Source organism: Grampus griseus (assembly GCF_964374135.1).
Source record: "Grampus griseus genome assembly, chromosome: 8".
NCBI classification, from domain to species: domain Eukaryota; kingdom Metazoa; phylum Chordata; class Mammalia; order Artiodactyla; family Delphinidae; genus Grampus; species Grampus griseus.
Window position 1 is genome coordinate 96,229,363 of NC_139002.1, and position 11,939 is coordinate 96,241,301.

General features: G+C 53.6%; 1 protein-coding gene across 1 annotated transcript; it reads left to right on the plus strand.

The window, feature by feature from the left end:
• The first annotated feature begins 5,349 nt into the window (after positions 1 to 5,349).
• On the plus strand, positions 5,350 to 11,290 carry SLC35C1 (solute carrier family 35 member C1). The gene is made up of 2 exons (XM_082660504.1): positions 5,350 to 6,278; positions 9,520 to 11,290. The coding sequence occupies exons 1-2, from the start codon at positions 5,744 to 5,746 to the stop codon at positions 10,077 to 10,079; spliced, it is 1,095 nt and encodes a 364-aa protein (XP_082516630.1). The 5' UTR covers positions 5,350 to 5,743; the 3' UTR covers positions 10,080 to 11,290.
• Positions 11,291 to 11,939: the final 649 nt, after the last annotated feature.

Consider the following 11,939-nt stretch of genomic DNA (forward strand, 5'->3'; position numbering starts at 1 on the left):
CCAGCACCGGGCATAGAGGTGATGTCCCCGGTAGACGTTATTGTTAAAGAGAGCCAGCTCTTTGCTAATCCTCTGCAGTTTTCCCGTTCTTTCATGCAGAACCCCCTCCCCCATGTTGGGACTCCTTTGTGAACAGTCCCTGGCCATGCATCTCATGCTTTGGAATTTGCCCATGCTGACGTGGGCTCTGCCACCCCGAGCCCTGCCTTTGGAATGCTCCACTCCGCCTCCAGCTCTGCAGCTTGCATTCAATCCCAGATAACTGTATCCCCTCCCTTGCTGCCTCAGACCCAGTACCACCCAATCCCGGGCCTTCCTGGAACCTTAGACGTGAGTTCCAGCAACAATTAATTACACAGTATAGTGGACCGTGCTCTAATGGTACACTGACAGGGTCTTATTCATCTCCTGCAATAAGGAGTAGGCAGCCCAGAGCTGGATGGCAGCTCATCCAAGGGACTCAGGCAAGCCCTCTCCCTGCTTCTGCTCTGCCATCCTTTGCTTTCCTCCTATCTTTTGTCTCATGGTTACAAGATGGCTGCTGCCCTTCCAGACCTCAAGTCTGCATTACAGACAGAACATGTAAGAACAAGAAGCAACAAAGGCTGTACCTATATCAAGAAAGCAAAGGCCTCCCCAGAAAGTCTCAGCTTGTAACTCATTAGCCAAAAGTATGTCACATGGCCACATCTAGCTGTAAGGAGGTCTGGGGAATAAGTATTTTTAGGTGGACACATTGACATACAAACAATATATGGGTAGTGTTAGTAAGAAAGAAGGTTAAGTTAATAGAGGGTGAACCAGGGGTCAGCAAACTACACCAGCAAACCAAATCCAGCCCATGGCCTATCTTTATAAAGTTTATTTATTTATTTTTGGCTGCATGTGTCTTCATTGCGGCACGTGGTCTTTTTCTAGTTGCGACGAGTGGGGGCTACTCTTCGTTGTGGTGCGCAGGCTTCTCATCGCGGTGGCTTCTCTTGTTGTGGAGTACGGGCTCTAGGCGCAGGCTTCAGTAGTTATGGTACATGGGCTCAGTAGTTGTGGCGTGAGGGCTTAGTTGCTACACAGCATGTGGGATCTTCCTGGACCAGGGCTCGAACCCATGTCCCCTGCATTGGCAGGAGGATTCTTAACCACTGTGCCACCAGGGAAGTCCCTATAAAGTTTTATTGAAACACAGCAGCGCCCATTTGTTACAACACTACAACAGCAGAGTTGAGCAGTTGTGACAAAGACCATATGGCCCACAGAGTCTAAAATATTTATTCTCTGGTCCTTTACAGAAAATGTTTGCCAACTCCTGGGGTAGGCAATTCTTACTGTCTGCCACAAGTACCAGCAAAGGAAAGGCATAATTTTTTTTTCCTGGAAAGAATATACTATTTTCCAAAGAATATTCCAATCACCATGAGAAAAACAGAACATTTTTTTCCTCTCCTTACACTTATTTTACAGTTTAGTATTAATTTTTATTTTGAATCACATGTAGGGCGAATGAGGAGACTTATAAGCTTTTCAGGGTATAGGGCCAATAAAGGTCTCAAATCAGCCTTGATTTTCAGGTACTCCTAGTTGTGGTGTGACTTTCATTCATTCCACAAAGAGGTACTGAGCAGCTTTTGTGGCAGGAATAGTGCCAGGTCCTGGATAGGAACAGGATGAATGAATGAATGGTTAGATAGATAGATAAAAAACTGAGGGAGAGAAAAAGCAAGAGAGAGAGGGATCAGACTAACAACGTCATGCCTTCTTAATTTTGCCTAGAGAATACATATATGTTCTAGGAGAAGGGAATATAGACTACGATGGGTATTGTGGGTAAAGGCCTAACTGCTGTAACAAAGAGACCACTTCATAACTGCAGAGGTGTATATAGCACGCAAGTTGATTCCCCTCTCATAGAACGACTGTTCTCAAGGTAGGCAGGGCAGGTTGGCGGGTGGCTCTACTCCACACAGAGACCCTGGCTCTTTCCATCATCTTGCTCCCACAGCCCCTAAAAATTGACCTCGTCTCCATGGTAACAGCTGTGTTATAGGCACATTTGGGTTGCAGGTTATAGGAAGAGGAGGAGAGAACACGGAAGAGCGCCCACCTAACGTTTAAGGCCTAGACCTGGAAAGTACAACACATCACCTCCGTTCCCCAGCCATGGAGTCATGTGGTTCACCTACCCACAAGGGAGGCTAGGAACTGTGCTCTCTGGCTGGGCAACCATTCAATTATCTTGGACAAATGGGAGGATGAATTTTGGTAGAAAACAGTGATGTCCACTAGATGGAGTAGGCTCAGGAGTCCTTGCTGAACTCAGGGGTGAGAGAGTCAATACCTGCGTGTTCCCAGGAGCTCTCAGGCCCTTCTGCTACCGATCCACTGTCCCGCACACTTGGGAGGTTAGTTCTGTTCACCCTGTCAGGTAGACATCGTCTTCTTCTGACGTCATCAGTGGCTCCCAGCCATGGCAAGAAAATAGGACCACACCCAAAAAGGGCCCAACTGCCACACTAATGACCTTATGTTCTGCCACATACCAAGTTCACACCCTGGGTAATTACTCTTGACAAGACCTAAAACATCACCCTTTATGAATGGTTTAAACAATTTACATTCCTTAAGAAAAATTCAAAAGCAGGTCGTGCAAAGTGCACAATTCCTGAGGCCTTAGACCCCTAAGAAACATCCCCACTTCCCCTTTCCTTCATATAAAGAGACAAAAGGATTGGGATCTATGAGATTTACTGTAGTGGCCTATTACAACCTTAATCCAAGGGAGTGAAGCTAATGGTGGAATTTCAGGTACAACACAAGGGGAGGGATTGGACACAGGGATGCACCTTGGTCTCCTGGCACATGGGAGCCCAGACTGTGCCCCAAACATCCAGTGTGGACTGTCCCTGGGTCTCTCTTGGTGAAATGCATCTGGCCTATATACAGTATATATCTCTGCCCGAGGGGATCCGGGTGACAGCACATTCATCAGATAAATTAAGTCCTGTTAACGTGTCAAGGAGAAGGGCCCTTCCAGGAAACCAGGGCCTCTCAGAGACAAGTTTGCCCTGTTTGCTATTAAAGTGTTTGTCACAGTGAAATATCAGGCCTAAGAGAGAAGAGCACCTAGGGGCTGCTCTTAATAAACTGAAACCCACAACCTTTAAAGTTTGACCCTGGAATGAGACTCTCCAAGTAGGGGTCAGAGGACCAGCTCAGTCCCTTTAAGTCTTTCCTTCCCCCAAAGGGTAATTTGATTCAAAGGTGACAAGGTGATCAGATGGCATCCTCCACCTGGAGACCAGCCCATAACTAGGAAGCAGGAAGTCCCATTTCTAGAGGAAGGGGCAGTGCAGGTATTACAGAGCAAGAGCCAGAGCGGTTGGAAGAGGACAGGCCTGGGGCAGAGCTCACCCTCCGGAGGCTGTACCTGCCCTGGGGCTGTTGGTTGGTGCTCATTTCCCTGTAACCCTTCCAGTTCCCATAGCCCACCAAGGGCTGTGTTAAACTGGGGCGAGGGTTTATGCAGTTAGCAAGTGAGACTTTAAATGTACTCCATAAGCTTTACCTTTTTCTTATGGAAATTTTCAAATGTACACAGAAGTAAGGAGACTCCTATACCCTCCATGTTCCCATGCCTAACTTTAACAACTGCCTATCTTGTTTTATCTATCAACCTTTGGGGATATTTTGGGGGGTGGGGGTGAGTATTCTTAATATTTCGAAGCAAATCTCACCCATAAATCAAATGGTACTAATTAAACGGTATTTGACATCCTACACACAAATAGTCGTCTCCACTTTCAACCATATCAGCTAGGGTTTTGAGCAAGGAGGTTGAGGCCCACTGGTATGGTCCAGACCCCTAGTTTTAATGACGATAACGCCAGAGAACTGAGCTACCCAACGTTGGTGCTAGAGCGGGTACCAGGAAGAAGTCGGTCCTCCCGGCTGTCTGGTGAGTGACGGCCCAGGCTGGTGACCATTTCCCAGGCCCCGTCCCTGGGAGGGGGAGGGGGACCCTCCACTAACTGCTGGCAGGAAGAATCCCGGCTGTTCCCCGAACACACTTCTGGAAGCACAGACCGGTTGCGCGGCAGCGGACCACGAATGCAGTCGGGTACTGGGACGTGCAAGCCGCGGTAACTGGAGCCGGGGATCCTGGGCGGTATACCCGGGTCTGGGGTGGCCTTGTAAAGAGAAGGGGGCCTGCTCCCACGACCGGTGGGATAACCCGGGGCCAAGGTCAGGCTGCGGCCCGGGTCGCCCCGCCGCCACCCCGGGTCCACGTGGAGAGCAAGCCGGCGAGGCTGGCGCGGCGCTCACGCCCGGAGCTGGGATCAGGAAGTAGTCTCCCGCGGGCGCGGCCCTGGGCGCGGCGCTGCAGGTGCGGCTCAATGTGGCGCGGGCCGGCGGCCGGTGCAGAGGAGGGGGTAAGAGCGGGGTCGCCTTCGCGGCCAGGGAACGCCAGCCCCGGGGTCGGAGCTTGCGGCTGAGCCCGACCTGAAGAAGGTGTTTGGGGATGGGGTGCTGACTTGAGGCTCGGATCCGGCCGCCGGAAGGGTCTCGAATCGGGGGTAGGGTGGGGTGGGGTGGGGGCGCTGTTGGGGGTCTCCGGCTCGGGAGAGGGATGGGGGCGGTGAAAGTAGGGGGAAGGAGGAGACTGCAACAAGGTTTTGGAAGTGTGAGCGGGACTAGGTAGAGGGACGCGGGGTAGGTTGGGGGCGGGGGTTCTCTAGACGCCGGGGAACGCGGGGTGGTCCTAAGGCTCTGGGGACGCAGTCCTGCCCGGGGATGAGGGGCAACGTGAACCTGCAAATGAGCCGAGTCGAGGGGCGTTAAGCCTCTAGAGGATGTGGAGCAGGGGCGGAGGAGGGGCACTGGGGGGAGGAAGTGGGCCGAGGCTCTAGCACCCACAGGCACCTCCCGCGGCTACCGATATCTAACACCAGCACCACCATCTGCGGGCAGGGAGCGCACAAGGGCTGCCAGAGACCCGACGCGAGCCTGACTCCGAAGGCCATTTCTCTGAGGCTGTGGCTTTAAGGGAGACGCTGGGCTTGCGGGCTCTTTAAGGAGGCGGTTGGGGGCGTGTCAGGAAATGAATCCTGGGCCCGCCTCGCCGGCGGGAGCGGCCTCGGAAGTCCGGAGGTTGCTGGGCGGAGCGAGGGCCGGCACCTGGGAAGACTGCGCGCCTTGGGCTTGTACCGGCACCTGGGCCGTGAGCGCCTCTGACCTCGCCTGCACCCTCTTTCCAAACCCCCCCGCACGCTCTCTTTTCAGCTCCTTGCATGCCTCCCCCTCTCACCCTGCAAACCTTTCTCTCCCATAGCAGCCCATGCCTGTCTCTCTCAGCACCTCTTCACCACGCTGTCCCCCGCCCTTTTCTAACACCTCCGCCTTGCATTTCTCCCCCTTTTCCTTCCATATCTCTCCCCCGCCACCCCCCTTCCTGCGAATCCTCCTTGCTAGGTCCCAGCCCCTTCTCCCCTGACCTGTCATCTCTGTCCAACCTTAGCCCGTCCCTCACCTCTTCCCTGTGTCTTGTCTCATGAACCCCCTCAGGGTGGCAGCAGGTTGTGGGACTCACCCCAGAGCAGAACCTCTCCATCCAGGAGAAGGGTGGGAGGCCTCCAGGCCACCCACCATGTGACAGTTGAGGACTTCAGCTTGCAGAAAGCAGAAGTGAGCTCACTGCTCCGTACTCCAGGAAATCAGTCTGGCTGTAGGGTGACCGAGCTCCTCTGCTACCATGAACAGGGCCTCTCTGAAGCGGTCAAAGATCCTGCACATGGCACTGATGGGGGCTTCCGACCCCTCCGGAGAGGCAGAGGCCAGCCACGAGAAGCCCTTTGTGCTGCGGGCACTGCAGATCGCTCTGGTAGTCTCTCTCTACTGGGTCACGTCCATCTCCATGGTGTTCCTTAACAAGTACCTACTGGATAGCCCCTCCCTACAGCTGGACACCCCCATCTTCGTCACCTTCTACCAGTGCCTGGTGACCGCGCTGCTGTGCAAGGGCCTCAGCTCACTGGCCACCTGCTGCCCTGGCACCATGGACTTCCCCACCCTGCGCCTGGACCTCAGGGTGGCCCGAAGCATCCTGCCCCTGTCGGTGGTCTTCATCGGCATGATCACCTTCAATAACCTCTGCCTCAAGTATGTGGGTGTGGCCTTCTACAACGTGGGTCGCTCACTCACCACCGTCTTCAATGTGCTGCTCTCCTACCTGCTGCTCAAGCAAACCACCTCCTTCTATGCCCTGCTCACCTGCACCATCATCATTGGTGAGTGGCCAGCCAGGGCCACGGGGAATGGCTGTGGGCGGTGGGGGAAGATGGGGGCCAAAACCCTAAAGAATAACCCTGTCAACCACCTTTGACTTTATCTGTCCCAGCTCCCTTGTCGTGACAGTCATATTAGGAAGAGTCTGGGGTCCAGAGAGAGCAAGTAACTTTCTGGAGGTCACCTAGCAAGTTAGGGGCCCAATCAGGGCCCTTCAAACAAGATGGGATTCTAATCTACATTTCACAGAGGGCAAACCAAGGCACAGAGAGGTTAAGTAATTTGTCAAAGATCACTCAGCTAAGTGGCAGAGGTGGGATCTGATCTCAAGCAATCTGGCTCCTTACACTTGACCACTATACTGTCTTGCTTCTCAAGACTTCAAGTGTCCTGACTCCCCATCCAGTGCTCTTTCTAGAGGACATGGCATCTTGTAATAAATATACCATCACCGTCTGACCTTGCAGGCTTACAATAATGCCTGAGTCAGTGGCAAGAGATATGCTTTGAGATAACTTAGCCGTCTTCCCAGACTTGACCCTCAGAAAATAACAATTATTGATGGGGACATTGTGCTAGTCATTTGCATACAGCATCTCCTGTGTTCCCCAGATACCCCCTGGGTGGTAGCGTCACCACGATCAACTCTACACAAACAGGGAAACTGACACTCAGAGAGGTTAAGTCACTTACCCAGAGCCCCACAGCTAGGAAGTAGCCATGCTGGGATGCAAACTCAGATTGGCCGGACCCCCAGGCCTGTGTTTCTAACCACTCTGCTCTGTTCTTGTCCCCTGGAGGTTAGAACTGCACTATCCGGTTCAGCAGCCACTGACCACATGTGTCTATTCCAATTCAACTTCAGTGAAATTTTTTAAATTCAGTTATTCAGTTGCAGGTGTTGTTACCACATTCTGTAGCCACATTTCAAGTGCTTAGTCGCCACGTGTAGCCAGTGGCTACTGTATTGGACAGCACAGATGACAGAACATTTCCATCGTCACGAAATGTTTTATTGCAGCCCATTAGGTAAGAGCACCCCCAGCTTCCCACCCCCTCAGAGCCCTCCTGGGGCTCAGTCATCCAGGAATGGGATCTTTCTTTGAACCTGTGCAGGTTCTTCCTGGTGCTGCAAATTTCATCTTGGTTGACCTACATATTCTCAGTTGGTGTCTCAGAGTCTCAGGCTGAGTTGCACTGGTTGCTGGGGAGAGGTCCATCCCAGGCCACCTGTCCTAGAAAATGTTCCCCTCACTGAGCCACTTCAGGGCCTAGGGCTGCCCAGTCTAGGTCCAAGGTGGGAGAGGGAGCAGGGCAGAGGTTGGAGTGGAGGGGGAGCTGCTAAGACCCCTGGCAGATCGGGCTCGCTGCTTCCACTTTCTCCCCAAGGGAGCTGGTATGGGCTCCCAGGCCTCACTTAGCCAAATGCCCCAGGGATTTCCACTTCAGCCCTGCTGACCCTATAAGGGGTGGAGTGGGAGGGACCTCCTGGTTGGCAAATTTGCATGCCGACCAATGAAGTCATTAGGGAAACTAGGCCCAAGTCCCAAAAAGTAATCGAAGTAGCAGATGGTGAGATAGCTTCTGGGAAAGTGCATTCGCTGGCCAGCCTGATGGGGCAGGCGCCCTGGAGGCTGGTGCTCTGTGCTGGCCCAGCACCTGGCTTCCTCTCTGCAGTGTTTCCCCTTCCTTCCTTACTCCTCGAGGGGGAAGATGGGTCTCAGGTGACTCTCCAGGCCTCCTGGGATTGAGACACAAAAGGTGCTGTGGAAACCCTGGTGGGGAGTGGGGAGGGAGGAATCTAAGCAGGCATTCCAGAGAAAGTACTAGATGGGTATAAGGAAGGAGTGAGGAGAGAATGTTCTAGTCAGTAGAAAAAACGTGCATTTCTGCATGGCTGGGCCAGAGCAAGATGCACCCATGAGGCTGCCCAAGTTAAGTGAGTCTGGACTGTTTCCTGAGGGCAGTGGGGAGGCACAGAGGGGCTTTAAGCCAGGACAGGACCTGAGCAGATCTGTACTGTAGGAAGATCATTCTGTTTGCAAGGAGGAGAGTAGATTGATTGGAGTGGGAGGGTCAAGAACATGACCCAGATCTCTACAGCTGAAGGAAATGGGAGCTCAGAGAAGTTAAGTAAACTGTCCCCAGGCCACCCAGCCTCTAAATAGCAGAGCCTGATCAGAGCCCAAATCTCTCTGGCACCAAAACCACATCGCGGGCTGCTGTGGCGGGAGATAAAACGTGTAAGATTCAGCCCCTGCCTTCTGGGAAGGTGGGGTCTAGCTAAAGAGACTGTACTGTCCCCACGGGCAGGTGTCTAGCAGCCCAGGGCAGGCAAGGGTCTTGAAGGAAAGCACAGCAGGAGGAGGCCAGGAAGAGGTCTGGGTGCTGGGGATATCAGGAAAGACTTCACCCCTGGAGAGACTGGCTTTGACCCTGAAGAATGAGTGGAATCTCTCAGGAAGGAGGAGGGTGTTTCTGGTGCAGTAAATGATCAAGGACACTGAGCTCTGGTGTGAGAAGCAGGGAGATGAGAGGGGACTCGGGGTGATCGTGACATAGAGACACAGATCGTGGCAAGGGCGTGAGAGGCCCCGCATGCCAGGCTGAGACTCCTTGCAGACTTGGGGGGCAGTGGGGTGCCATGGAGGCTCTGTGAGCAGGAGATGTCACAACATGAGAGTCTCAGAAAGAGTGACTGTCCCCAAAGACCTCAGGCCACAAGGGCTTCCAACCATTGTAGGCTCCCATTTTACAGACCAGGAAGCCGAGGCTCCGAGACCTTAAGTCGCTTTCCCAAGGTCACCTTAACCACTGAGCGCGGTATCTGTGCTCATCCTTCAGAGCTCATTTCAAATGTTGCTTTCCAGGTGCCCCAGGCCAGCACAGTCGCCCAGTTATGGGCTCTCACAGCACCCTGTACTGTTTTATGGACCTCATTACAATTGTAATTAAGGAAGTAATTGGGAAATTACTTCTTTAAAATTACTTCTTTAATCATTTTAATGTCTCTCTCCTCTGCCAGAATGTGAGCTCCGTAAGGAAGGGTTCATGTCCTGAGCTGCTTCCCCAGCCCTGAGTGGTGCTTAGCATGTAGTGGAGACTTTGCACACGTTTCTTGCAGGAAGAGCAGGGAGGATGGGATGATGGAGACAGCGTTACACAGTCTGTGAACTTTGGTGGCAAAATTCTCTGTCCTTCCTCCTCCCCCCCCCGACCCTTCTCCTCCTCTCCCTACTGTAGGTGGCTTCTGGCTTGGTGTGGACCAGGAGGGCGCAGAGGGTACCCTGTCTTGGATGGGCACCCTTTTTGGCGTGCTCGCAAGCCTCTGCGTCTCACTCAATGCCATCTACACCAAGAAGGTGCTCCCGGCGGTGGACGGCAGCATCTGGCGTCTGACCTTCTACAACAACGTCAACGCCTGCGTCCTCTTTCTGCCCCTGCTCCTGCTGCTGGGGGAGCTCCCAGCCCTCTACAACTTCCCCCAGCTGGGCAGCGCCCACTTCTGGGGCATGATGACGCTGGGCGGCCTGTTTGGCTTCGCCATCGGCTATGTAACAGGACTGCAGATCAAGTTCACCAGTCCCCTGACCCACAACGTGTCCGGCACAGCCAAAGCCTGTGCCCAGACGGTGCTGGCCGTCCTCTACTACGAGGAGACGAAGAGCTTCCTCTGGTGGATGAGCAACATGATGGTGCTGGGCGGCTCCTCCGCCTACACCTGGGTCAGGGGCTGGGAGATGAAAAAGATTCAGGAGGAGCCCCGCCCCAAGGAGGACGAGAAGAGTAACGTGGAGGTGTGAGCTCCTCCGGAGACCCTGCAATGGCCCGGCCCAGCCCAGGGAGAATGCCCATGAATGAAGTGAAGGTGTCTCTCTGGACCCAGAGACAGTGGCCTTACAGACTTGATGCGAATCTGGTGGTTGAAATGGAACCAGTGTTTCCAAGTGATGTCAGAAAGTTGCCAAACCTGTCTCGACCCCCCTTCCTATTTCTGGGTTTTTGTCCTCCCCTAGGGAGGAGGGAACCCCCATGGGAAGAGCCAGTTAGGTTCTCTGGAAGAGCACCAGCTCTCTGGGAGTAGGAGAGGGACAGCACCCCTTCCTGTCCCCCTGCCAGGGCCTCCTACCTCCACATGACCTTTGGGGTTGGGGACAGGCCACAACCTTTAAGGGACAGTATTGGCAAAGCCATTACGTCTTCACTTGGACTCAGGGGAGGTGGGGGTGTGACCCCACCACAGGCTTAGGATTTGGGAAACCTCACACCTCTGTGCCCCGGGGCAGGCAGCATAGCTTTGGCCCACCCCAAACCAGCCGCCTTTTGGAGGAAAGTGTAGGCTGGGCTGAGGGAGGAAATGAACAAGCATTCTCTCTTCTCTGCATTGAGACCAGCAGCCCCCGTGCAAGGGGGTGAAGGATCGGGGGTACCAAGCCTGGCCCAGGCCCCTGCTCGTTAACACCCTCCCGCAGTCGTTAACACCAGTTTTGCCCGCCTCACTCCCCTGCCCCTGAGGGGCAGCTGCCACCTGGCACAAACAGCTACCTGGCTCAGGTAACAGCCCCCCAGAAGTGGAGGCAGGGAGCCACTTTGGCTTCTCCCAACTCTGCCTCTCCAGGGAATGCTGATGGAGCCAGGGTCAGCTCAGAGCCTTCCACCTAAGCTGTGCTGGGCCCCCCAAGATCCAGGTCCCTGCAGGGCAGGTGTTGTAACCTGATCTTGATGAAGGTGTTAAGCTAACAATTATAAACTTCCCTGAGTTTGGGAAGGAAAGAATCTTCCCTTCCCCTCACCACACCCTCTGGGCTTGAGGGTGGCTTTCACAACTCCTGTTCCTTCTGTTGGGTGTTTTGTTCCACCAAGTGGAACGAAACTCCCTGGGGTAACTCCTGATGTCTTCAGCGCCTGTAACGAAAGGCTGGGGAGAGTGGAGCTTCTCACGACTACTCTCTTCGCGTCCCCGCACAATCCCAGGTGGTTTCTAATGAGGTTGGTGGGGCCCGATGCCCTGAATTGTGTGTGATTTAATTAAAAATCAGAGTAAGACATCCTGTGTGTGTGCAGCGAGAAGGGACAGGCAGGGTCTGGCTGGGATTTATGAACGAAGGCTCATCCCTGCCATCGCCAAGCCTGGGTTCTAGCAGGACAGCCCTTCTAAGAATCTGTTCTCCCTCCAAGCAAGGGGTTGATTCAAATACCAAGACTCCTTCCAGACCTCAGGTTTCATATTGGTGCTTGTTGCCATTTACTGGGCACTTGCTGGAGGCAAGACACTGCTGAGTCCTCTATTCCATCATTCATCTCCACAGCCCTCCCACGCGCCTTGAGGTGGGCACCATCGCCGATCCCCCATTTTACAGATGAGAACACTGAGGCTCAAGGCGGAGCACAGGAAGGAAGAGGCAGCAGTAGGATTCAGACGGAGGTCTCTGCCTTCAGAGCACAGGTACCCAGCATTTTTTGAGCATCTACTACGTGCCAGGCACTGTGGTAGAACATACTGGTATGAAGACCCAAATCTGCTTCAAGGGTCTCGAATAGAAACACACATCAAATAACAGATGCAGTATTGCCCTGAGGTCTCAGAAGATGGAGAGACCAAGTCTTCACAAGGGCCAAGATGTTTGAACTGAATATTACTGGGCAAGTAGGGGGTTCCAGGA

Excerpts from the sequence above, each read along its gene's own strand:
- SLC35C1 (XM_082660504.1), top strand. The coding sequence starts at position 5,744 with ATGAACAGGGCCTCTCTGAAGCGGTCAAAGATCCTGCACATGGCACTG. Across the intron at positions 6,279-9,519 it reads CACCTGCACCATCATCATTG|GTGGCTTCTGGCTTGGTGTG; the intron begins GTGAGTGGCCAG and ends TCCCTACTGTAG.